At 47.2% G+C, this 27,760-nt stretch overlaps 1 protein-coding gene across 2 annotated transcripts in view; it reads right to left on the reverse strand.

Moving 5' to 3' along the window:
• LOC144133292 (neuroglobin-like) overlaps nucleotides 1-27,760 on the reverse strand; it is a 215,075-nt gene that overhangs the window by 8,040 nt on the left and 179,275 nt on the right. For both annotated transcript variants that reach the window (XM_077666270.1, XM_077666272.1), the window contains exons 3-5: nucleotides 7,889-8,090; nucleotides 5,529-5,808; nucleotides 2,756-2,987 (exon numbers count right to left, since the gene is read on the reverse strand). In XM_077666270.1, coding sequence (XP_077522396.1) covers nucleotides 2,756-2,987; nucleotides 5,529-5,761 — 465 coding nt within the window. In that variant the 5' untranslated portion in view covers nucleotides 5,762-5,808; nucleotides 7,889-8,090. The remainder of the gene's footprint in view (nucleotides 1-2,755; nucleotides 2,988-5,528; nucleotides 5,809-7,888; nucleotides 8,091-27,760) is intronic.

Genomic DNA, 27,760 nt, shown 5'->3' on the forward strand with positions numbered 1-27,760 from the left:
TTGATCGAGTGGCGGGAACATTTTTAAACGCAGTTTTCTTAGCAATAAATGCGTTCTTGCTTCAGACAAACATCAACGTATACCTAAAGTATAAGTAATAGTGGTCTATCGAATAAAATAAAAATGGCGGTCGATTTAGCGTGGTCAGGCCAAATGCGAATTAGGTGCGCTATCACTTCGGTTTCGATTGAGGTTCAGGGCTCGATTTTCAAGAGGTCAAGCAGGATGCATACAAAGATCGGCGAAATCAGACTTAAAGGGCCTCTGAAACGCCTTCCGAGGACAGCACATTAACTCGCTTAATCACTGCACTGTGTTGCCGTGAAAACCGGAGCCAAATGATACTTTTCTACACGCAGCAGACGACCCACAATCAAGCGTCAAAGTTGGCGAGCCCTTCCCGACGACTTTTTTATGCTCGCACCCTCCTCCGTCCCCCGCATCTGCGTAGACAAGGTTAGAGGTGGCCATTGGTTAGATTCATTCAGACGTCAGGCAGCTGCCGTGGCCAATAAGCCGCTTAGCTCCGGCAGGTCGGGAAGCTCCGCTCCCAGAGGGGGGTCGGCGAAGGAGCGCCTACCTTCCAGCGTGCAAAAAGTGACGAGAGGAGAGGGAAATGTGCGAAGACGCTAAAATTCAAATTTTAACTACAGATAACTTAGCTTCTACAAAGCGCGTTTAAAAAAATCCTTGCTGGACACTATTCGTGAAGCGGCGTGCTTCAATATCCCAGGCATGCCGCTACTTTATTAGAGCCCCCTTCACAGCCCCTTTAAGCTAAAGATAGTAAGGGTAAGGTTATATGCGGAATTCTCTACTTTGCACTCATAGATCACTGGGAGTCCTCATATCACTCCAAACACAGCGGTTAATCGATGCGTCACTGCCCTGCGATGGCAGGTGCTGCCACCGGTGCGGCTTGTGCGACGCAAGTTGCTCTTCCCGAGCAACATATCGCGACCAATCATTAGTTTAACGGCCACCTGCCACAGTGCGCTGTTTGCTCACAATCCGTTGGGCCGGTTGTGATAGCGCCACAAGCTCAGGCGACCTAGGTAGCCCTCCTCTTAATTGTTTACATTCTTTTTAGGCTGCCCCCCCCCCCCCCCCCCCCCATACTTTTTGCCACCTAGTGGAGACCACCCAGCGCGGGTTGCCCATAAGCCGGTGGGCACTAGAGGGACTTCACAGACAACAGCTAAGCGGATGAGTGGAAGCTCTAATGCTAACGCACTAACAAACGGAACGAAAAGATGTTACTGGCAGTGGCAATTACGATCTACTATTGTAAGCACCCGAGCTGCGGTTGGCGGAATAAGGTGGACAGAGATAGGATAAACAGTGGAAACACACAGATAGGGTCTATAGTGGAAAAGGACATAGGTAGACCTTTGTACACTATTTGCAGATACACACAGTCACAGAATGAAAAGTAGTAAAAGCAGTAAAAATAGACGTAGAGCCAAATTTCCCTAACAGCGAAAATTGCATAGAGTTGTACTCAGTGGATTTTTAAAATGACACCGAGGAGAATGCTACGCGATTAATATTCTCAGTGTTATTCCCCAGTTCTTTATGGGTATGTTGACGTTTGTCCGGCAGCAAATGAGGCAATTATTGCCGAGAAAGTTGTATTTAAATATCTTCCCGCCAATCGATTCAAACTCGCGACGTACAGTATTGGTCGAAACTCTTTAGGCCAAAGGCTTTTCGCATCAGCCGCATAACAGAGCCATTAGGGCACAATTAAAGACCGAACGACCTTGAAATGCTAGTTGAAGGTTTCTTCCTGCGGTAGAGAAGCTCCTGCTTCACTCGTGTTTCGAATGATCAGCTACACGATGCATTCTAGGAACATTCGTATCGCTGCAGCTGAACGCTATGGCCTTAAGACTTTTGACCGAAACTCTGCATACCGAAAAAGACGCGATGGAGCCGTTCTGAACTGAATGGCAATGTAGCATAGCCTCTGCGATCCGCGTCGAAAAATTCGGTGCCAACGCAAGCATTTCACTTGCGAAATTGCCGCGTTATGGCGACACGTGTATTTGGTTCTTTGAGCGCAAGCATTACTTAACGTGGTCCCAACCAAGAAGCTTGTGGAGTAAATCGGCTAAGCTCGGGTTAGTTCGCTGGAGCGCCGTGCAAGCTGTAACCAATGGGAGCAGGATGTCGGGTAAGTTCGGAGGAATTTGGTAGAGCGACCAGCCAGTGCCGCTAGGCCTAGCGACCTATAGCGCTTCAATGACAATCACTCGGTCACACCCATTTTTTATTACGTCATCACGGATGATGTCAACGCGGTATTTTTTAATGTTCAAAGCCATGCGCTACGTGGTGGCAAGAGTACTACAGTCGGATACAACTCAAAAACGAAGCGGCTTTTCCAGCCAATGGCGTCGGCTGATTCTCATGAGCCTCCTCGCGTGACAATGCAGGGAGGGAGCTGCCCCGACCATAGAGGGAAGGGACTATCCGCTTTCATCTGCCACTCCCTGCATTGTCACTCTAGGGAGCTCATGAGAATCAGCCGACGCCATTGGCTTGAATGAGGGTCTTTTGATGGGGAAAAGCCGCTTAATTCTTGAGTTGTATCCAACTATAGAAGCGCTTGTCCCGAATTCATGGTAATGAGGCGTGTTTCCGACGCCCAGATGATCACGCTAAGAGATGCTGCGGGCAATAATCGCAGCCAGTGCCCCCCCCCCCCCCTTTTTTTCCCCAAGCGGGCTCTCAACAGCCGAGTGCTACTTACCCAGAAGTATTCCTTCTTGAAGCCCTTGATTTTGTAGTGTAGCCTGCCAGTATTGTGCAGGTAGTCCATAAAGTAGTCAAGGTTGTCTAGCGCATTGATGCCTTCGTCCAGCGTTGTCATGACGACGGAGGCGTGCTGCGCCAGCTCCATACTCTCGCGCTGAGACTCCTTCGTGCGGAGCGCCTGGAACTTCTCGAACAAGTCCAGAAGATCCTCCTTCTCCTGGAACAGTCTGCAGAGAACAGAGGTCACAGTTAGCCACCAGCACCGCTGGATCTATCGCTAAGTAGAAGATGGCAAGACACGAGTGCTGATATGGACATCAGGTCCCGTGGCAAAGCGCATGCCTTTCTACCTTGCGAGGGAGATGCCGAACCACCTCCTCTCTGGGCTGTTGCAAACTGGCTCCGCTGCCGCTTTCATAGCGCAAGCGCCAACTGCCAAACGAGCAATGTGGAAACGCCCAGGAAGCCCTCATTGGAAAGATCCATTGTTTGCGGTGAAAATTACCACCGGCCCAGCAAACGAGAATTGGCAAACGCAAACTGTTTTTGTAGCGATAACTACATTACGGTAGCATTTCGAGCCTTCAGCGTGGCTGGTCACGTGGGGCGGAGCAGCTGCCGGCGGCGCTGCGCAGTGGCTGATCACGTGGTTCGTCACCTGGTTGGTCACGTGACCAGCCACGTGGTGCGCAGCAGCTGCTGCTGCCGGCGGCGTGGCGCGCCGGTAAAACCGAGCTGCCACAGCTGTGCGCATGCGCCGTGTCAAGTGGGACGAAGATGAAGAAGGAACGCTCAGCGAAACGGAGCGGCAAAAAACTGACTGCAATTCAACTGAGCAAGTTCCACTCGGCCAGCTGTAGCTGTCGCGTCACTCCAGGTTTAACCAGAGCTAAACTACCGCCAATTTTTTTTTACTGATTTCTGTAGGAGCTCTAATTCGCACTGTGGAGCAAATGTAACAAAGTGCCGACAAGAACACCATATACTTCACCAATTTTGTAGGCCGAATCTCAGATGGGTCATGGTGTTGTATCTGCGATATGCCTGTGGCACTCTTTCAGCATGAAGTGACGCTTCTCCAGCTTTTCGCGCGACAGCGGGATGATCGTGGCATTTGTTTTGGCGCATGCCTTATTTTTGCTTCAAATTTGCCAGTCCGGTCCCCAACTAAGTTCAGGTGAAAGTCCGCGCTTGTCTCTCTTCCACTTCGGCACTTGTCCTGTCAGTTTGCTTTGCGACTTTATGAATCAAATATTGTTTGAGCAAACTGAGTGGAAGATGCGTTTGAAGACAGAAAACTTAAAAATTGAAATATATTCAGTAAACTAGGAAATATCACGGCTGTAGCTTTTGCGTATTGTACAGCGAGAGGAACAGGTTTGAACTGCTGTAGGGCAGCGTTAGGCAGGACGACGCGAAAAGGTGCCGCACTAGAATAATTGAAGATCATTGTGGGCGTTTAAACTTTGTCTTTCATGATTTTTTTAAATAAACCGTGAGCCGTTTGCATGGAAGCCATGCGACCAGATAGACAGAGAAAGCAACTGCCGCAGTCGATATCTTATTTAAATAAAACCTAGCAATAAGAATTTTAATCACCGTAGTTGGAGTGCGAATTTATATTTTAAACTTAAAGGCGGTGGTATTTGTGAACTTTAATTCGGCACAACTCTCGTAGCAAGCTCATGCTGCGAGTCATCCGGCTACAAATTTCCAATAAGAAGAAAAAAACAAGTGCCGAGAGAAATCGAGATGGGATATAACAAAAGGTCACACATTTCCATCCTAGAAAGTACAGAGGAAGTGCTTCGTTTAACTTCCACTTAAAGCACTAAAAAATCCACCTAAAAGAAAAGAACTCGAGTGTAAATGCAGGTGGATAGATTCGCATGAATACTGGGTGTATCACGTAACTTGAACTAGGGATTAAAAAAAAAGCGGCTCATCAAGGGTGGGCAAAAACAACGGCATACTGCTTTCCGTCCTCAGAGTATTTTTTTAAAATTCCGTTTAATTAGTCAATTAGCTAAGAATAATTACGGAAAAATTTTAATATTCCCGTTAGGGTCACGTGCATTTCGTCAAGTTGCAGAGGAGGTTACGAAACAACCGAAAAAAGCTTTTTGTAGAAACGCATCTCTTAAATACTAGAATAGGAACTATAATGAAAAGGGACGTTACAAAACGGATATAACGAAAGATCTGATATAACGAAAGGTCGTTTTATATCAGAGGTGACATACTAAGGTTGGTAATATCTGAGGTAGTATACTATGCACGCATGTGTAGTATAAGTTCATTCGTAGCCCTGTGGGAAGCTGTGCCACCGCGCCACTGGCAGACGGCGCTTGCCATTTCCGCTAGCAGAGCAATCGGGAAGGCGAGAAGACCAGGTGTCACGAATCCCTGAGTCCCACATTGACGGAAGCTGACAGTCACCGAAACCATGGAGCAAAGGAGATGTTTTTTTTAATTTGTGGAATTCACCAGTGGGAGATTATTAAGGTAGTTATTTGAAAGATAACTGATTACAAATCAGAAGAAAAACAATAACATGCCGCCGGTGGGATCCGTACCCACGGCCGCCGAATTTCGCTTCCGGTGCTCTACCAACTGAGCCACGGCGAAGGCTGTCTGACCTTCTGCATTCAATGATATTTATGTGTAGTGTAAGCGAAAAGCTTTTAATCATCATCATCCACTTGCAAAGACTCTTCTAATCCTAACGCATTAAAGTAAATAAATTAATTAATCACTGAGTCACTCGCCTGACGAACATCTCGATGCCTGTGGGCTCCATGGCCCTGGCGATGGCCTTCCACGACTTGGTGATGCTGAAGATCTGCCTGGCGGTGAGCGGGTGGCGCGGGTCCGGGGGCGGCGGCGGCGGCGGGTCGCCGACGGGCTCGGCGTCGGCACTCGCAGCGCCCCCGCCGGAGCCCTTGCGGCCGCCCGAGCCGCGCACCAGCGACGACAGGCTCTTGCTCAGCGTACACCCCATGGGTCCGGGAGAGGAGGACGACGACGGGACGGGGGCACGCCCTCTCCCTGCGCATGCGCCGCAGCCACACGAATTTTTCAGCGAGAGCTGTTATGCGCGCGTTTCCCGGCTCTGCGGAGTTGGCGTAGCACGGAGGAGGCAAAGGGAGGGAGAGCGAAGCCGATGCACCTCGCCTCGCTGATTGGCCAGCCTGCATTACGTCACTGCAACGCACCGGGCTCAGCGGTCCGTACACAGTGACGTCATGAGTGGCAGCAGAAGAGCATTAATAATAACCTTGTGTTGTGTTTGTTTTCGCGCCTGTAACCGAAGATGTACAGTTACCAACTTGCCGAGCAAGACGTTCTTTTAAACGATATTATATTCGCCATCGAAAACGGCTATCGCTGAATCTCGCCTTACACAGTGGTAAGTAACCGTCCTGTGAGTGTCTTTGTCGCTATCGCCGCTGCCTCTGTGTTCATGCGACCAGCTTTAACTGTAATATCTTGTATCAGAAACGCTGTAAAAATGGCTGCAACGCGATCGAAAGCCAAGCGACGATATTGGCGAGTAAATATTAATACCACTGGGTTTTATTATTTGTGGTGAAATCAATACGTCTAAGAATTGTTTTCTCTACTGAAAGGTAGCTTCTTTGTGAGACGTAGAGCAAGATTTGGGTGTCTAACTGCATCACATAGGTACTGAACACCATTGAATATTTCAAAGCGTATGCAAAACATCAAATGGCTGGCAACTTTTTCCTTCGAGAGGGAAAGGTTCGTCCCATACGGTGCTAGGAGAATGATACGTCGTTAACGTGAGCATGAGCTTATGTGTGGCTTTACAAGGGTAGGCATGTTTGCCTTGTTACCAAATATTCTGCCATGTAGCGATATTATTGCACAAAAGTGTCGTCAGCCAGGGGAGAGTTTATGAAGAACCGAAGTGAATGTCCGGAAACAAAATATGGGTGAACAAAAATAAACAAAAAATGCTATATGTGTAGTAATAATATAAATGACCCATCGGTTGGTAACTGCGGATTTAAACAAAACCACATAATGCTTGTGCTACACATGGCAGAGTTAAAGCTGTTCCAAGTATATACATGTGAGGCGCCATCAGTATCCAAAAGATTGTGTGCGAGGAAATGAAAGGCCTACTTTATGGCGCTGATCGATGTGCACGGAAATCTGAGCGCGTATCTTTTTCAGTCTGTTCTTAAGCAACAAGTGCTTACGCCTTCGAAAACACAGTCGAGTTTGTTTTCTACTATGTGGTAGAAGTGGTGCTGCATTGCTGGCCTGCTCTGCTCGTTTAGTACCAACTTGATAAATGCGGCTGCGGTCGAACCATATCCGCAGCTCTAATCAGGATACAGTTTTTCTCAAAAGTTCATATGCCACTTAAAGCGCGACGCAAGGGCCACGTGTCAGGTCTTCTATGGTGTTCCAAACCCTGTGAGAACTGAGAGCAGTGACGGGCTCATATATATATCCCTGCAGCAGACGAATAGAACCTCAATGTTGGGTTCCTCGATTCCAGAGCGCCCGTTTGTACGGCGAAGCTGAACAACCAGGCTCCGTCGGCTGGACAAAAATAAAGGTGTTGTCGGCATCCCCTTTGAATCAGGCCGATGGCGGGAACCACCTTTTCTAATCAAATGGCTAGTGTACGTAGAAGCGCTACCATACTCACACCAGCCATCACTCGGAAGTGGCCTCAGTACCGAGAATTGTTTCCTCGGCCAGGGTGTCCGATATGTAAACACGAGGGCATTGAAGCCGACATTCATCACTTACTGTGGGACTGCCCAGCTCTCAAGAATACAAGGATCCGGCACCTGATGGTAGCAGGTCTTTCACCAAGCAACCCTTCTTCATATATTGCCTGGACGCAGGGACCGTACCATCGTTCTCTACTGGACTTCATCAAATCAGCTAACCTTTTTTCATTCATTTGATCTCTACTACATCATTCATCACACCTTCACCCATCATTGATGCCCTGGGGTAATAAATTTCGCTGAAAAAAAAAGCGCTACCATACAATCTTTTGGGGGCTGTTCAGACCGTATGTTTTGTGGCGTGTTAAGTTTACTTATTGCTGCCATGTAGTGTTAAATGCGAGCATGGCAGGCACCTTTTTGAGGTTGAGGGCTGCCGGGGGCTATCGATCCCCCGGTGTCTTGGCCGAGGAACGGACGGTTTCTGCCTGGAGCAGGGAACAGGTGCTGCAGTGAGCGGCGACGCCCTGGTCGGGTGCCTGTCGCGTTCCGCCTGCTCTCACGACGACCTCCGCTCCGTCGGCGACGACAGCCGGGGTGCGTTCATAGTGCGGGGTCCTGTGTGGGAAAGAAAAAAAAACACAAAAATGAATTCCACTCCTGTTAGCTCTCGATTAATCTTCTGTAGACTACTGTCGTGCTTCGGGCGGTGACACAACACACAACTCAAGCAAACGTTGCTCCCAAACCGACCTTTTATGAAAGGGAACGAGCTAGAGGACAGCGTAGTCCCCTTTCTACTCCTTATCTGTTTAGAGCGTACGACGGCTTGAGGAGACCCTGGCCTTGGAATACGGTGTCAGCAGAAGCAAGAAGAAAGGCTGAAATAGTTAATGCCTTGTGCTATCAAAGAAATCAACTTCAACCACCTATTAGCACGTGAGCTCACACAAACAAAAATTTGTACAACCGATACTTAAGACACACAAACACAAAAATCACGCAAGAAGATTCGAGGCGACATTTTGAACAAGTGTGAAAATATCCAGCCAGTCTCCCAAGATACTGGACGCATGCATAACTTGACCAGCACCGAAAACCGTTGTGTACTATACCAGTGGATTCTAGACATTCTGGGAAGTATAAAGGAACACGATATGGCCCGCAACGGTCTCCAGTTCCAGGGAATTACGGAGAATATGCAGAATTACAGATTAATTCTTTACAAAATCTAGCCGCCGCGGTGGCTGAGTGGTTATGGCGCTCGACTGCTGGCCCGAAAGACGCGGGCTCGATCCCGGCAGTGGCGGTCGAATTTCGATGGAGGCGAAATTCTAGAGGCCCATGTACTGTGCGATGTCAGTGCACGTTAAAGAACACCAGGTGGTCGAAATTCCCGGAGCCCTTCACTACGGCGTCCCTCATATCCTGAGTCGCTTTGGGACGTTAAACCCCCATAAACCTAAACCTAAACCTTTACAAAATCTGATGCGGCTCTAATGGCAAGGTGAATGCTTGTGATCCCATAGTTATGGTTTCCAACATTCCATTCGTTAGCACCGAAAATCTGAACTCATGCAGCGACTCCCTCGCCGTCTGTGGTTTCTATATAACATGGAGTATACGCCTGCCAACGCCTCCTAGGGACTGAGCTGTCGTACCGGAGCCCGAAGGGGCCTAAGTCCCGGTCTTGAGGCCTCCAGAAATAAAGCTCCCTTCCTCAATCCCTCTTTCAAGTGATCCCATTGAACATGCGCTGACTAGCAACCCCGCCCCTAAAAGACTAAAAAAATTAAAAGAAGAGCAAAATCATAAAAAACAACGAAACTTTCGCAGGTTTTCGCAGGCGTGGCTTGTGTGGGAACTATATAAGTGTGATGAAAGAGCCAGAAAGACTTCAGCGTAAGATTTTCGGCAGTTTATGTTTGAGTCGCGTCCGGGTATTTGGCGTCTTCAAAGATGTGAAAGTTCTTGAGGGTTCCATCGATTGCTGGAGTAGAAGCATGTTTTGTTTGAAAAGCACGAGTATCTTTCACAAACGCCTTAAATCTACGTGCAAAAATTTAATATCCCTTGCTCCTAGGGGACAAAAGTTAGCAAACACTTCGAGATTATATATATATATATATATATATATATATATATATATATATATATATATATATATATATATATATATATATATATATATATATATAAATAAAAAGAACGGATAGACGCCCATTTCCTCAGCCACTTTAACTAGAACTGAAAAAGAAAGACCGCTTTGACCGTGGGTCAGGGCACCGGTAGTCCGCCGGTTACTGCGATATAATTTTTTAAAGCACAAAATCTAAGCTCAACCTGAGCAAACGTTGCCTGAAGGGGGCGCTTTCGCTCTGTCGTCTATTTACCGAGGTGCCTGGAATAAAGCTCCACTCTCAACGTTTCCTTCCTTGACCGCTCAACCATTCCCTCTCCCATCATCTCATCATCTGGGTCAGCACATGGAGGCAATATTTCCTCAAAATATTTCGTTTCTTTCATTCCTCCTATCTGCCGAATTGCGGCGTTTGATTCTTCATATATGTGCTTACATCTGGGGCGGCCTCTATGCTTGCTTCTTTCATTTTTCGCTCTTTCGTCTTCTTTTCGGGAAACTTGTGCCGCAGTGCAACGACTTCGATATGTCGGTTTTACAGGGTGGCAGCCCTGGTACGGCAATTCGTCGCGATCACAATATATGACATGCTCGTGTTATCAGCCAACCTGAGAGCAAGATGGCGATGTCGTCTCAGTGAGTTCCTACTCTGTTAAAAAGATTGACAGAAGAGTGCCGCAGGGCTGCGTGCGACGTGTTTGGTTTATGGTTTTAGGGGGTTTAATGTCCCAAAGTGACTCAGGCTATGAGGGGCGCGGTTAGGGAAGGGCTCCGGAAAATTCGACAATCTGGGGTTCTTTAACGTGCAACGATATCGCACAGTACACGGGCCTCTGGAATTTCGCCTCCATCGAAATTCGACTGCCGCGGCCGGGATCGAACCCGGGTCTTTCGGGTTGGCAGCGAGCGCCATAACCACTGAGCCACCACGGTGGCTCGCGTGCGACATGAGTAAAGCTAGGTATAGAGCCGTGTCTGCTTCTGTGCATTAATTTGTAGTAGTAGTAGAACGACTTTATTGGAAAGTATGAGTATGAGAATCACGGGTCATTCGGATTAAAGTTCATGGTGGGCTCTCTTCCAGACTGCCCTTACAAAAATTTCTTTAGACAGTCTCTAGACTTCCCAAAGACTTCTGTTTATAAAGTCTATAGACTCTCTATAGACAAACTTTAGATAAAAGTCTATAGACAATGCAAATGATATGGACAGTCTATAGACAATGCAAATGATATGGACAGTCTATAGACAATCTATAGATTTAAGGCCATACATTTTTAGCAGACTTTTGTCAATAGACAGTCTAGAGGATACAAAAAGACAAATATCTATAAGAAGGCAATACAGTCTATAAGAAATCTATAGACTGTCTATAGACCATTTTTATAAGGGTTGGCATCACGTGGCTACACTGCATAACCTTGCAGCGACCTCTTCGACCTTGCCCGTCACACGGGTCCGAGCTGGACAACTCAGTGTCCCACTGCTTCAGGTTAGAGAGTCGGGTATGTTCCGGGGCTTTTCCCGCGGGGCGAAGTGCTGTATAGTGACAGTTCATTAATATCTTGTTCACTTCGGAAGCGTTCAACAACGAAACCTGCTGTCTTCAGGCGTCCGTTTGTGGCTGAGCAGCACATCACATGATCGAGAAGATTGCGCTAACGGGACAGAGGAGCTCCGAGGCAGATGTTAGGGGCGATGTTGGAACAGACCTATCTGATGCGTCCGCATGGGGCATTTGCAGAAAAGTGTCAGGTGCAGCAGGGCGCACTGCGCCATTTGGCAGCCCAAGACGTGTTTCTATATATAGACAACGCGCAACGTAGTGGCTGCGCCACACTCGGGATCGGCAAGTGCAAGCACACCGTACTCATGCAGTTGTCGGAGAAAGTTCTTCAGCGAAAGTAAAACGAGCGTGAGTGACTACGACGGTTCGCTAAAACTCCAGATAGACATTAGTTTCTTTTGGATAGTTTGTGGAGAGAACGAAACGCAACAAGATGGCTTGCGAAATGGACGGTGGGAGGCAAGCTCGGCTACGACGCCAGCTGGACGCCATTCGTACTCGTTTTCACGTTCTCTTGTTTCGCAGACAAAGTGCGGGGCTTTGGAACGATACACGCGCCCCCTGACAGAGAAGGTGCCGCCTTCACCGACCGATTTCGCAACTAAGCTGTGGTACGTTGACTTAACGCGGATCTCAGAGGCTAGGCTGCAGCGCCATACACTACAAAAAGATGATCACTGAGTCCATTTTGGTGTACACGTCATGGGTTTAGTTGAGTGTGTTTGGGCGGGGGGGGGGGGGGGGGATTTTAACGCAATTTTTGCACCAATAAACGCGTATTTTGTTCCTGCAGATGCACAAACATACCCAGAAAGAACCATACAATGTATCTGAACTGAGAATAAAGAGTACAAGGAATAGCCCTCAGAGTCCCTTTAAGCAAGACAGACGAAGAGAGGCTAGGCTGCAGCGCCATACACTACAAAAAGATGATCACTGAGTCCTTTTCGGTGTACACGTCATGAGTTTAGTTGAGTGTGTTTGGGCGGGGGGGGGGGGGGGGGATTTTAACGCAATTTTCGATCCAATAAACGCGTATTTTGTTCCTGCAGATGCACAAACATACCCAGAAAGAACCATACAATGTATCTGAACTGAGAATAAAGAGTACAAGGAATAGCCATCAGAGTCCCTTTAAGCAAGACAGACGAAGAGGAGCGGCGCGCAAATATATTTTGGCTAAGTACAAGACAGCAGTTTATTCATAAGAAATTTTAAATTTTTTATATAATAATGCGGAATGCTGAATAGTACAAGAAGAAATTGAGCAAACAGCGCGCTCCCAGAAATGGAATCGACGGCGCTGATGTAAGTCCAAAACTTTGTTTCGGAGATCACGTCACGATGTCATTGGAGCTTGCTGAGACGGGGGGAGCACGTATCCATTCGCACACCCCATCCTATGACGGCTGTAAATCCAAGACAGCGATAGAGAGGGGGAGGAATATGGAGAAGAAAAACCGTAAGTTAAAAGTCTAACATATAGCAAACCGAAAAGCGCGAAATCTTGCAATCGGAAAAAAAAAAGAACACCGCAGAGCGGATATTTTATTTGTCTCGGGATCGCAGCTTTCGCGAGTGTGCACGTGGTTTGTTTGCTTGCGCTCCGAACCCGCGTCACACACTAAACGAACTGATGCCGCAATCCGGGTTTCCATGTATGTCCAATGCCGGCGGACTCCCGTGTTGCGTATACGCGGGCATCTTCTACCGCCAGAGCCTATACTTCCGAAAGGAGTGAGGACCTTTACGACGGCGACTTCTCCGCGCGTCTTCTGCTGCACCATTCTCGCCCCGACGCAGGGGATTCCGTTTCGTGCGCAACGGCCACTCAATATCTGTGTCGAAAACCGCCACCTCATACTACGCACCACCTCTGCTTGGTTTTCGTTCTTCGATCTTTCGTTTTTTTTTTCCCCTTTGGTTTCCTCCATTTGCCGGAGAACAACAGAGAACATCACCTTGCATAGCGCAATCTCCGATGCATCGGATTCCCAGTGTGCGCAATGCGGGGTTTTTGCATGCGGAATAGGTTTCTACGGAGACGAGCGTATAGGAAAAAAGGAAAGAGAGAAATAAGGAAAGAGAGAGAGAGAAAGAAAGAAAGGAAGGAAGGAAGGAAGGAAGGAAGAAGGAAAGAGAGATAGAAAGGAAGAAAAGGAAGAAAGAAGGAAAGAAGGAAAGAAGGAAGGAAAGAAGGAACAAAGAAAGAAAGAAGGGAAGAAAGAAGGAAAGAAAGAGAGAAAGAAAGGAAGGAAGGAAGAGGAAAGAGAGAAATAAATAAAGAAAGAAATAAAGAAGGAAAGAAAGGAAAGAAAGAAAGATAGAAACAAAGGAAGAAAGAGAGAAAGAAAGGAAGAAAGAAATAAAAAAGAAAGAGAGCAAGAAAGAAAGGAAGGAAGGAACGAAGAAGGAAAGAGAGAAATAAAGAAAGGAAGAAGGAAAGAAAGACAGAAAGAAAGAAAGAAGGAAAGAAAGACAGAAAGAAAGGAAGAAAAATAAAAAAGAGAGAGAAAGAAAAGAGAAAAGAGAAAGACAGAAAGAGCAAAAAAAAAGAAAGAAAGAAGGAAAGAGAGAAAGAAAGGAAGAAATAAAAAAGAGAGAAAGAAAGAAATAAAGAAAGGAAGAAAAAGAAAGAAGGAAGCAAAGAAAAAGAAAGAAAGAAAGAAAGGAAGAAATAAAAAAGAGAGAAAGAAAGAAATAAAGAGGGGAAGAAAAAAGAAAGAAGGAAGCAAAGAAAAAGAAAGAAAGAAAGAAGGAAAGATAAAGATGAAGAAAGAAAGGAAGGAAGGAAGAGAGAAAGAAAGGAAGAAATAAAAAGAAAGAGAGAAAGAAATAAATAAAGAAAGTAAGAAAAAAGAAAGAAAGAAGCAAAGAAAAAGAAATGAAGAAAGAAAGAAGGAAAGAAAGAAAGAAAAGAAAGAAAGAAAGGAAGAAAGGTAGAAAGAAAGAAAGAAAGAAAGAAAGAAAGGAAGAAAGAAAGAAAGAAGGAAAGAAAGAAAAGAAAGAAAGAAATGAAGAAAGAAAGAAAGGAAGAAAGAAAGAAAGAAAGAAAAAAAGAAAGAAAGCAAGAAAGAAAGAGAGAAAGAAAGAAGGAAAAAAAGGAAGAAAGAAGTAGAGCACAGAAGAGATGTTCTAAATACGAGCTGCCCCGTCTACCAGAGTCCCGGGACGCCAGACGGCGTTGACGCGAAATTCGCCGCACAAGTAAAACACCACGTGGATGGTGTGCGCTATTGCCAGCCAGCGGACTGCATCGGAGGGAGGATGACCAATCGACCAAGTCGCCCTGGAAGGCAGCGCAGACGCGGCAGGAGGGCAAACAGGCCGGCGGGACACGGCCGCACACTTGCGAAAGAACCACCAGGCTGGGTTTCCTGGCGAGAAAGCCCCTTCCCAAGCGCACCTCGTCTTCGGGAGCTGCGGGCTGCGCAATTCGATACTGTGGCTGCCAGTAGACAGTCGGGAAAACTTACTCCTGTCGCACGCATCCTCTTTTTCATTGTTTTTTTTCCTTTTTCCTTTTGTTTTCGACCTGCGTAAGTTGCTGCAGCAGTGAGGCAACTTCGTCAACGTCCCCTCAGCGCTCTAGCATCCCTTTACTCCCTTCCAGCCTCCCCATTTTTTTTTTGTTACACGCTCATTCATCCCGCTCTTGCTCCTAATCTTGCTTTGTTCACAAACAAGTTTACGAGGAGCCAGCGACTTGCTATATATTGCGTGTTGCTCAGTTTCTTAGCGCTGGAACACGTGGTCTGCTCTGGCCCCAGTAGGAAAATCCTGTTTGGCGCTGGCTCACAGTAGCTTTTCTTTTTGTCGATTACCTGCAAGGCTTGTCCATTCAAAGTGTACGCTTGTCGTACGACATGTCGACGTTTGTCGATTTCCATGTCATGTACGACATGTGCACGCTGAACCGCATCCTCGTGTTAACGCGGTCCGGTATAGGAAAAGAAGCATTTAACTAGCTTGCGGGATCCAAAGCTGGCATTAATTACTTGTCGAATTTTATTGTGAGACATACCTTAATGACAAAATACTAAGCCCACGCAGTTAAGTGATGGCGCAACTGAATTCTTGGAATTAATTGAATGTCTTGTAAAAGTGTCCTCTATGGTATTGAATCGCCGTGAACATTGTACACGAGCGTGAGCGAGTGTACCAGTTATTACTAAACACAAGATGAGGCCGCCGCGGTGGCTGAGTGGTTATGGCGCTCGGCTGCTGGCCCGAAAGATGCGGGTTCGATCCCTGCCGCGGCGGTCGAATGTCGATGGAGGCGAAATTCTAGAGGCCCGTGTGCTTTGTAATGTCAGTGCACGCTAAAGAACCCCGGGTGGTCGAAATTTTCGGAGTCCTTCACTACGGCGTCTCTCATAGCCTGAGCCGCTTTGGGACGTTAAACCCATATAAACCAAACCAAACCTAAACACAAGATGAGTGCTCAAGAACTTTGCTTTCACGGAGGCGCCTCATTGCAACTACGTCTGATTGTGTCCACTTCAGTGCGCTGCTGATCAGGGGCGGATGTAAAGGAGGTGCGGTCCCTCCCCCTCCCTCGCCAAGCGAGAAATTTTACGCAGTAAAACCGTACTGAACACAAATTTTTCGACAAAACAGCCCAAGAATCACATTATTCAAATGAGATCACCTTCCTCTCAGCCCCCCCCCCCCCCCCCCTCCTCCACAACTCGCTCAACTCAACATTCTGTGCAGCTATAGTGCACCAGCATGCGCTTATTTCGTAACAAGTGGACATCTGGTATCAGTAGCCGAATGGACAAGCAAGGCAAAAACAGCAACGACCTGTCTCGCGAGTCCTGCGAACGTGTCCGCTATTTCGATCTCCAACGTGACCTTCCCATTGGCACATAGACAAACCAGTGTGAGTGCAGTGTCGTCAGCCCAGAATAGCCCAATAGTAAAAGCGTTTTCCTGCGATAGCTTGTTCTCTTTAATATCTCCGGACTCTGCTTCCCTTCGTTTCGCCTTCCATTCACCGCCTTCGCTTTCATCTGCTTACTTGACAAGATGTCGTCTGGACATTCCCTCTTACTCGTCCCATCGGCACTGCGAGAAACGACGCAGGAAGCGAAAGGGGAGGAAATGGAGAGAGGGAAACGTGGATGGGAGGAGAAGGAGAAGATGGTGGCGTGCGAGGGGAATCACGGGAAGGGAGCGAGCTGACTAATCGAGTCCAGAAAGCCAGCAGCCCAATAGGACACCTCCGCGAGAGGAATCCGAACGCTGCTGCTTCCCCCTGGCGTCGGTGAACAGCGACAACATTCATCATGTCGTCGCATTCGCTGCCTCGCGTGCCCGACCTGAATCCGCTGCGCTCTGTACTACCGTGTTCTCTCTCCGCTGTCCCTCTGCCGGCCGGTGAGGGAAAGAAGTAGGGAAAAAGGGAACGTTTCCGAGATTGGAGTCTTTCCATACCCTCCCTCCTCCTTCCAGTGCTGTTCCCGTCTACTGGACGACTGCTTAACTAACTCGGCTGCTCTCCGCTTTGTCGCCAGTCCACTCCCCTGTCTGTATTTCCCCTGCTTTCAATTGTCCGTCGTGTTCCCTCCCTTTCTGCACTTGGGCTGCCTTTCAGTGACGTGGGGGATCTTTCCTGTCCGTTTTCCATTAAGACCCTTCAGTTCACTGTCCACCTATCGGTGGAATTCAGGTAGATTTAGGCCTTTTATCCTCTGTCAGCGCAACCTAACAAGTAGCCTAGATATACGGTGACTTCGATATCGACTTGTTCTGTTACCTATTTTAATTCTAGTCGCAAAATTTCACCGGTCTCCGCGGCAGGCGCACTGGAGTGAAAGGAATTATTTCGCGAAGTACCACGAGATTAAGCGCAGTTGGGATTTTTTAGAAATTTAAAAGCGAGGAACACAGTTAGGGCGGGCGCGATATGTGGAAGAAAGTATTTAAAAACGGAGCACGCCGGCCTCCCGGAGTTAGAACAGCCGGCGGCGACTGGTTCAGATATACTGAAACTACACCGGGCGCACACTCCCCTCCAAGAAATACCGTATTGCAATCGGTGTGCTCTGTTTTAAAATTCTGCTTCCGGGAGCCTGCAAGCCGGTCACTGTGCTCTAATTTATTTATTTCTTCTTACGAAGACGAAACGGCGCTAGAAGTTTTATCAACTTTTTGCAGTGCCCCGGTCATTAACGAAGGTACGAAACCAAAAGCAGGTACAGTCTTTGTCAAAAATGTACAGCCCAAGGTGTTTGCTTCCAAGCCGTGTACCGGGGCTCTTAAGCACACTTGGCAGTCCTAAGCTTGGGAGGGTTGAGCACGTCGGTTCCTCCCGCCTTCGTGAGATTAAGGTCCCTGAGTATGAAGAGGAGCCGCGCTGCAAGGCTCAGGAGGAGACCCCTTGGACTGCCCACTTTTGACAAAGACTGTACAAGTTAATAGCGCAACTTACTTTATTACCGTTTCTTCAAACTTACAGGCCTGGAAAGTGTGGCTGTGAGAAATGTCCGTGCTGTAGCTCAGCTCGTTCGCACTTACTGTTTGTTGCGATGACACAAATTCCGCAAGAATCCATCTGTTGCTCATGCACCACAGACTCGCATCAGGAGCCACACTACACCATTTATACTAAGGTACGGCGGTAAAATGTGAAGTAGGGAGGATGTGGAACGGGGAAAAAGTTGGTTGGTTTACGGGTGTTCAACGTCCCAAAGCTACTCAGGCAATGAGGGACGCAGTAGTGAAGGGCTCCGGAAATTTCGACCACCTGGGGTTCTAACGTGCACTGACATCACACAGTACACGGGCCTCTATAATTTCGCCTCGATCGAAATTCAACCGCCGAAGCCGGGGTCGAAAAAGTTCGTGTTAAGTGCAGAGAGTTCAAGTGAACAGCGAAGCTTTCCCGGAAGATGAAGAGCCTATCCTGTGCACCACTTTGAAGAGCCGCTCTAATACACCACCACCACAGCACAGGCTTCGCGAACGGACGTCAACTCCGTGTCTCGGGTCTCGCAACTTGTCGCCCAGTTTCTCGGAGAACAGGATGAGGTCCGAAGGGTGGAAAAAAGGCGCTTAGATATCTCTTTAAGGCGAAAGCCGTTTGCGACTCATTGCAATGATTTGAATTTGAGCGGTGACGTCACGCTGCGGCTGCGCAGTTGTTGCTTGGCGGCGGATCACACCACCCGCCACCGTGGGCAGTTTGCTCACAGTCCAGTTGGCAGGTTGTGATCACGTCACAAGGTCACGTGACCTAGGATGTTTGGTTTGGTTTATGGGGGTTTAACGTCCCAAAGCGACTCAGGCTATGAGAGACGCCGTAGTGAAGGTCTCCGGAAATTTCGACCACCTGGGTTCTTTAACGTTAACTGACATCGCACAGTACACGGGCCTCTAGAATTTCGCCTCCATCGAAATTCGACCGCCGCGACCGCCTAGGATGTAATGGACGGACAAGGTCACGTGATCTAGGATGTAACGGACGGACATCGCGAGGTCACGTGACAGGACGGTCACCGCGCGTATGAGTCATTAAAGGCTTTCGCCTTAATAATTCGAAGCCTTCCGCTACCGCATGGGCACGTAAAACGCATATTCTGTCGCATTCGCGTGCGCGGACACACACACACACACACACACACACACACACACACACACACACACACACACACACACACACACACACACACACACACACACACACACACACACACACACACACACACACACACACACACACACACACACACACACACACACACACACACACACACACACACACACACACACACACACACACACACACACACACTACACTGAAACTTGGCGAAAGCTTGTGCTATACCAGTTGAACAACGGGAAAACTCCAAACAATTTTTTACAGTAAAAATCGATTCCCTTACTTTTTCTGAGTACGCTGATGTTTATCCGGCAGCAAGAGACACATTTATTGCCGACAAAATCGCATTGAACAATTTTTTTCGCCACTTGGGAGCCTACACCGAGAAGGACTCCGCGATCGCCGTATTGAAGTGAACGACAGTGTACCCTAGCCTCTGAGATTCGCATATTAAAGTTTCTAGACGCACCGCGAAATAGACCGGTTAGAGGGGACATCTGTATTTCATATTCTTACCCTTTCTGGCATAAAAAGGCTCCGTTTCCAGTGAAAGTAGCATATTTCTCGTTAAAATACGGTAATATGCCGATACAGGCCAGCTTTAATTTGTCCTCAGCGTCCCTTTAAGATGTGGCACTGGTGAATAAAAGCTTGGTACGTTAGCCCACAACGCGATTTGCATGTGGGAAAAGTTCCAACGAGAAGGAATCCGTGATCACTGTTGTGAAATGAGTAGTACTGCAGCATAGCCTCTGGGATCCAAGAAAAAAATGTCATTACTGCCTGGCGATTGGGTTATCGTTTATTCCTCTGCCGTGATTGGCAGCTAACGCGTGAGAGGCCGACCAGTAATAAATTGTTCTTAAGCACTAAACGCTTTGTAATTTCGCTCGCGAATCAGGTGTCTACGTACTCGGCTTCCAAAGCGCAGCACCGTTCTCGTGAGTGCAGTAGTTATAAGCTTGCTACTTGCACATACAAGCACTAACACTTCCGGGTTCGAGTGAGCATGAATGAAAACCGCATCTGTCTGCCGGCCTCGGTGTCTGCCCAATAAGGCTACGCGTGGCCGTGTGTCACCAGAGGGCGCTAGGGGCTTCCGACTGGCGGCACTTCTAACTAGATGGCCCCAATTACCACCACAGCAAACGAGAGATGGTTATAAATGACCCTCTCGAGAAGATCGCGGCAGCCAGGGTCTCGCGCGTACGCCATTAAGTGAGCCCGCGGAGATACATGATGCGGTGGCAGTGTGTCAAGAGCGAAGGAAAAACAGACTGGGAACGAGTCATGACCTCGCAGGCACCGAGTCGCTTAATCACGGCAACGGAGTAAAGGTGACGAGAGGGAGCCAAAAAGCTCAAGACTTCCGAGTAAACTAAACCGGCACTTCAATAACACGGTAATAGTTAGTGCTGACTGCCTGGCTGCGTTAGTGATTGCGTGGTTAAAATTGTGCTCGATTAAAGAGTGCAGCCTTTCGGCGGTCGAAGCTGTAGCGTTAGCCAGTCATGGGTACGAATACGCAAAAGCTGCTCAAAGGTCAGAAGGCTTTGCGCCGGGCCGGCGCTTTGGCTGTCGTAGACTATACCCTTAAAAAATTTCTTTAGAGTCTGATTGTCCATAGACTTTTGTCTATAAAGTCTATAGACTGTCCAAAAATAAAATCCCAGCGAATAGTTCATTGGTAATTCAAATCCTAGAGACACTCTATAGACAATCCATAGACCATGCACTTTTAGTAGACTTTTTACTATAGATAGTCTATTGACTGTGAATAGACAGAAGGAAACAATTATAAGAAGGCAATAGAGTCTATAAAAAGTCTGCAGAACCTATATAGACCGCTTTTATGAAGGTAGGTATTGGACAGCTGAGAGGAATGGGAATATCGAACCGTTTTTAAGTGCAAACTTTTTCAAATTTGTTTCCGACCAGCCGACGCCAGCTATACAGCTTCGGCGCGGCTGCACGGTTTGCCTTGACACATACAGTCGAACCTTGTTATGACGAAACGGTTTATAATGAAATACTGGGTATAGCGAATGAATGACGGTTCCCCTTGAAAGCTCGGACAACATGGGCTATCACAAAGTTACAGCTATAACGAAATGATCGCCGGGCCTCTTCAACGTCGCTGCAACGAGGTTCAACTGCAGCTGTTTCTTACGGAGCTTGCTTGGGGAGTTGCGTGAAGTAACGTCAGGTACGTTTCAGCGGCGTTGCCCCCGGCTTGCAGTTAACTTGACGCGACGCTCGCACCTCGTATACGCATGGTAAGGAAAACGCTTGCTGCTGCCGGAGCTCCCAAGTGGCGCCGGCGGTCGTCTACAGCTAATTCGAGTAGACGTATCGCTTTGAAACTGACCCTGAAAGTGCAGACACGCGTTGGCTGTGGTAATATTTTATGCGCTTCTTGCAGTGCTGTGCTACGATATCTTGCTCAAATTTACCACGTATGCCCTCAATTTGAGTCTCAAAAACAGAGAAAAAGAAGGTGCGTGCACTCTAAACAATAGTACGCTTGTATGGGAGTGAAGAAGGCGTAAGATGTCCTCTGGCAAAAAACTCCGTTTTATAAAAGGGTGTGTGCTAGAGGTCAGCTTACTCCCTTTTTCACTCCGTTCTGTTTAGTGTGTGGAAGTTGTGAAATCCGTGCAAATTCGTGATGTGTGCATGAGGAAGACAACGGCGTAGCTGATGTTGTCTTATCGTAGTTTTTATTGGTTTAGACTGTGCCTGAGAAGTACAAAAAAGCTAGTGAACGTGTATGTATGGGAAATTATTGAGGAGAATAAAAAAAAGGAATGAAAACAAATTAAAAGATAAAATTTATATAACATCTTTGTTTTTCGTCGCAGGAATAACGCGATTAATTTTGTATACTAAAAGATTTATTTTTTGCGAGCTCGATTTTTCCAGATTTAGTCAAACGCCGAAAATTCAGAATAATTAACTCAGAATAAATTTCACGACGTGGCCAGAACAAAGCAGGTTGACAACTGCTAGCACTGCTGGTAGTGTACACATGAACCAGTGTAGTAAAGCCTGCTCACACAGTATAGTTTACACATGTGTACGTAGATATGAGGCCCTACAAATGCGTGGTTAAGCTGGACACATTCTGGAAGGCAGACGAGTGTACCAGATCGACCTTTTCAAATAACCATAAGTACCACCGCTTGCCTTTGCTTTGGTCGTGTAATGTATAATACCTTCGTTTTGAGAACATGCAAATAGCTGCAAGAATCATTTGAAAGAATTAACCTGACGTCAGTTAAAGCTTAGCAGTTGCGCAACCAAATTTCATTTGTGCGAAGGAAGGACCGGACAGCTTGCCGTAACAATTTTCGGATTATGTAGCCGAAATCACGAAAACTAGAGCTTCTCTGGAAATTTAGCAGTTTGCACAATTGCCCTTAACATCACTTGTTACAAAATGAAGGCAAGAACTGAGGTTTTAATCACCCGAGAAAAAGAAAAAAATTTCGCTTTATCCTGCATGTTACAGTAATCTGACGGGTAAGCGAATTTTATTCGTCCTGCGATTTCAAGAATTCGGGTAGCATTCAGCAAAATACGCACATATACGGTATCTTGCGGTGGACGGTTCCTCTGTACTCATACGCACTCGCAAACTTATTCTAGTTATTGTGCCTCATGACAAAGCCACCACCATGAAGAGAAGAGGCGGCGCAAGGAAGCGGTTTCTTTGAATGCCATGCGTTGAAGACACGTCTCGCCTTTATTAAATGCTGATGTAAAACTACATAATAACAACAATAATAATAATAATAATAATAATAATAATAATAATAATAATAATAATAATAATTGGTTTTGGGGGAAAGAAAATGGCGCAGTATCTGTCTCATATATCGTTGGACACCTGAAACACGCCGTAAGGGAAGGGATAAACGAGGGAGTGAAAGAAGAAAGGAAGGAAGAGGTGCCGTAGTGGAGGGCTCCGGAATAATTACGACCACCTGGGGATCTTTAACGTGCACTGACATCGCACAGCATACGGGCGCCTTAGCGTTTTAGCTCCATAAAAACGCAGCCGCCGCGGTCGGGTTCGATCCCGGGAACTCCGGATCAGTAGCCGAGCGCCCTAAACACTGAGCCACCGCGGCGGGTACAAATACATAAATATAGCACATAAACATATAAAATGATATCCTGCGTCATCACTTTTACGTTGTGCTTTGGACCATTCCATGTTGGTGTCAAGCAGTACGAGGCGGGAGGTACCAAAGGAAGTGGAAGCAGAAATGAACTTACCTCCCGCCCCCCTTCCAAGGAAGTGAAAGTGCTCGGAAGCGCTAAAATTGGACATGCTCCTCTCACGCAGAGACGTCAAAACACGCAGAAAGAGTTGGTTTAGTTTTTAGGAGGCAGTACGAAACAGCATCCCAACAGAAGAACCAGCTTTAAAACGTTTTCTCGCAAAAACACGTTGGATCGATGCTTTTAGTCCACTGGCTCCTCCTGAGGAGTCTGGTACAAGAGAGTGCCATGATATCGCTGAAAAGCTGCTTTGCGAAAACAGCGCGAGGAACAATTAAAAAAGTTAAGTTCGCATTTGCCGCCAGTGAATAATAATAATAATAATAATAATAATAATAATAATAATTGGTTTTTTGGGGAAAAGAAATGGCGCAGTATGTGTCTCATATATTGTTGGACACCTGAACCGCGCCGTAAGGGAAGGGATAAAGGAGGGAGTTAAAGAAGAAAGGAAGAGAGAGGTGCCGTAGTGGAGGGCTCCGGAATAATTTCGACCACCTGGGGATCTTTAACGTGCACTGACATCGCACAGCACACGGGCGCCTTAGCGTTTTTCCTCCATAAAAACGCAGCCGCCGCGGCCGGGTTCGGCCGCCAGTGAAAGAAGTGAAAGACTGTGTAAACATAAGCCAAGAAATGTTTGCACTGCACCGAGCGCGCAGTGAGGTCGGTACTTCGTTTTTCGCAATCGGGAAATTGTGAGCCCTCCATTAGCTTCTGCGTAGGAGTAAAGAAACATATACATGGTGGTGCAGTGGCGTTCGGATCCGAAGGACACTACACGTGTAAGACTGAAACGGGGCTACCATCCGAATGCTCTTAACGCCATAAAACGTGCGAGGAAGCGTCCCCCTCGATCTCATTGGAAGACCGGAAGCTAGCAGCCCTCACTTCGCAAATCGCTGGAATCGCCGTTCGGGGAAAGTTTGACTGCAGTCACTGGCTGGGAGAGACAAAAGCTGTTGATGAGTGCAACGCTGGGCTTTAACCAGTTTTCCGAAGAATGCTGCCGTCAACTGTCTTTAAAAGCAGCGGCGCCTCTTTACAGGCCAAATGAGATCGATCTAAGTGACGTCAGAAGTGCAGGATAAAGAAGGTAACGAACGAAGGACTAAGGACAGCAAAAGGGAAGTCTGGAACTAACCAGCACGTATACGGGACGGAAATGCGACTAGCAGAGCCAGAGGCTCCACGGCCAAAACTTCGAGAAGGCGCGGCTTTTCTTGAAATTAGGCGGAGTGGTCCGAAACGGGCGGAGAAGATTTACGACTCGAAATTCCACAGCACACTGGCGGGGGGACCGAAGAAAAGAAGGAGATCTCCGCGAGCGTGAGAGTTTTGCCAAAGCAGCTGCCGCTGAGTGCGCTGGGGCGTAATTAGTTTTTCTGGAGTCCAGAGGTGCGACGGCACGTGTGGGGTTCGGAGGAGGCGCGACAGTTTCAGGGTGAAGCCAAAGTGCTTTTACGGGTTGCCGACGGCGAAGACCCTCACTGGCGAAGCCGAAGAGGACGTCACGATGTCAGGAAGGGGGTGTCTGGTCACTTTAAAGTGCAGCGTGCAGACTTCGGGCCTCACTGTGTTTCGTTTTTCTCCCCATTTCTCTGAGAGAAATGAACAAGCTCTCTCTCTCTCTCCTTCCCTCTCTCTCACACACATCCGGCCGGCCACGCACATACACACGTGGTATCAGCAATAGAGGCAGAAACACTTGCACATCGTACTCCATTAAACGGACCTGGACTAGTTAAAAACCAGTACAATAGCTCAACATGCACGCTTAAGAAAGGAGGAAGAGCAGTCATATGCGTGCGCAGAAATTGTGCTGTACATCTTGAGGACTATGAATTAGATAGAGCTATCCTGTGGGCGATTTTATATTGGCCAAACAGAGCGCTGCCTTAATGATCGCCTAAGTGAGCATAAACGCTCCCTAAAACCACCCCCCAAAAGCAATTTGGTTACACATTGGCTATCCTGTAAATGCACTCCTTTTTTCGGCCGTACTAAAGTACTGTATAAACATAAGAACCAACGTACGCGGGAAATCGTGGAAGCTCTTTTAATTCACCGGGGACTTGACAACTGCGTCAGCAAACCTTCCGTCGCGCTAACACAAAAAGAAATTGACTATCTCAACAGTTAAGCTCGCTTGTGTAGGTTGTGAGTGTGTGCTTTTTTGTTGTGTGCTTTTTTTGATAGTGTTCTTTGACAATCATCACTGATGCGGTTATTCTGTTGATTGTGCTCCTTTCCGCTTATTTATTGCGTGCGAGCAATAAAGCCTTTCAGTCGTAAGTAAAAAAAAAAACAGCGCTGTGTTTGTCTCTTTCTCAGTCCCGCCTTTCGTGCGCTGTGCCTTCATTTAGTACCATGTACCGACTAGCCCAGACAAACACCATATTGTAGATAAGTATTTACTATACGAAATTAAGCGAGTTACGAGGTAACGCCACTGAGTAAACTTGCTAACCAAACTACAGTTTACTAAACCTCCAACAGTGCGAGTGACAGCGACGCTCTCCTGGCACTATATGCCTGGAAATATGTCTTCATTGCCAGCTGTAAGTATTCCGTGTATTTAGTTATTAAAATCTGCCCCGCCGCGGTGGCTCAGTGGTTAGGGCGCTCGACTACTGATCCGGAGTATACCCGGGTTGGGTCCCGACCGCGGCGGCTGCGTTTTTATGGAGGAAAAACGCTAAGGCGCCCGTGTGCTGTGCGATGTCAGTGCACGTTAAAGATCCCCAGGTGGTCGAAATTATTCCGGAGCCCTCCACTACGGCACCTATTTGTTCCTTTCTTCTTTCACTCCCTCCTTTACCCTTCCCTTACGGCGCGGTTCAGGTGTCCAACGATATATGAGACAGATACTGCGCCATTTCCTTTCCACCAAAAACCAATTATTATTATTATTATTAAAATCTACCCTCGGATTTGGACAGCATACACTGCCCCTAAAAGAGAGTGCGTTATGGAACACCTTACTCCCTTCATACTCCCTTAAAGGGTAATTCATGTTTACTCTCTTAACACGAATACTCCTATATGGGAGTATAAATGAAGTAATTTGTCCTATAACGGACTCCCTTTTATAAAAGAGTGCACACTAGAGGACAACTTTACTCCCTTTTTACTCCCTTATGTTTAGAGTGTAGGGTGTGCACACCTGATGGCTCAAAGAGTAACAGCTGCCAAACGGCACTGTGCTCCCGGGAATTGTATTAGTGCACTCTAAACAGAAAAGAGTAAAAAGGTAGTAATTTGTCTTCTAACGCACTCCCTTTTATAAAAGGGAGTGCGCTGCTGCTGACACTGAATCACTGTATCTCATCCTTGGAAAGCGAAGTAAAACTTGTAAAGCGTAAAGTCCAAGCACGTAAAGCGGATGCCCACAAGAACGCTTTCTGTACGCCTTCAAACCCCTACTGCTGCTGCTAGCGGAAAACCACCGCGGGTTAGAGTCAGGAATGAAAAGAAAGAACAAAAATGAAAGAAGGAAATAAAACGCAGTCAGTAAAAACAAGAACTCTCAAAGCCACATGCCCTGAAGTCCCCACGTAAAACATATTTGCTCAATTCTTGGCAGGTTTGAATAACCTAGATTTCTTACGACAGTGCTGATGGAGTTCGTGCGATAAGCATTCACTTCGTACATTTTGTGTTTTAGTGCGAATAGGGAAGCGGTTGACTTTACCGAAAAGGGACAAGGCGGTGGGAAGAGGAGAGTGTCGGCGGTGATGGAACTCAGAGCGATCCACGGCGTTCTCCAAAGTCGTCCCAAAGCCATCAACGCGCTCCGTTCGGACGTACGAAGTTCATTTCCTACGTAGATATGGAACACTTGCCCGAGATTTCCGAAAAAGCAAGCAAGATATGCAAGTACGCGCCGTTATTTCCTACTCACTTTTTTTTGTTTATTTCCAGCCAGTGCCGCTTGTGCAAAATGTATCTATAAGAAAGGTAGACGCTCCTCGAGCGCCGTTATGTTTTTCTTTTTTTTGCCATCCCGCGGAGCACAACTGACAACGGAATGGAAATCTGATTTAGGGGCAAAAAAAAAAAAAAGATTGTCAGCGCGTTTTCAGCGCACGTTAACCCAGGTGGCCTAAATTCATCCGGAGCTTTCTACCACGGCGTCTCTTAATAATAATAATAATAATAATAATAATAATAATAATAATAATAATAATTGGTTTTCGGGGAAAGGAAATGGCGCAGTGTCTGTCTCATATATCGTTGGACACCTGAACCGCGCCGCAAGGGAAGGGATAAAGGAGGGAGCGAAATAAGAAAGGAAGATGAGGTGCCGTAGTGGAGGGCTCCGGAATAATTTCGACCACCTGGGTATCTTTAACGTGCACTGACATCGCACAGCACACGGGCGCCTTAGCGTTTTTCCTCCATAAAAACGCAGCCGCCGCGGTCGGGTTGGAACCCGGGAACTCCGGATCGGTAGTCGAGCGCCCTAACCACTGAGCCACCGCGGCGGGTGGCGTCTCTTAGCCGTATGTCGCTTTGGGACGTAATGCTAACAATTTACAAACTAACATTAAAAAGCCATTCACGACTGAAAGGTACAAGAAAAAAGTAATTGCCCAGGACGGTAACGGCACATTATACAGCACTCAGCACTGTGAGGATCCGGGCATTGTGAGGATTGCATAGTGAGAATTGAGATGATATGGGCA

This window comes from Amblyomma americanum, chromosome 5 (assembly GCF_052857255.1).
Source record: "Amblyomma americanum isolate KBUSLIRL-KWMA chromosome 5, ASM5285725v1, whole genome shotgun sequence".
Lineage (NCBI taxonomy): Eukaryota > Metazoa > Arthropoda > Arachnida > Ixodida > Ixodidae > Amblyomma > Amblyomma americanum.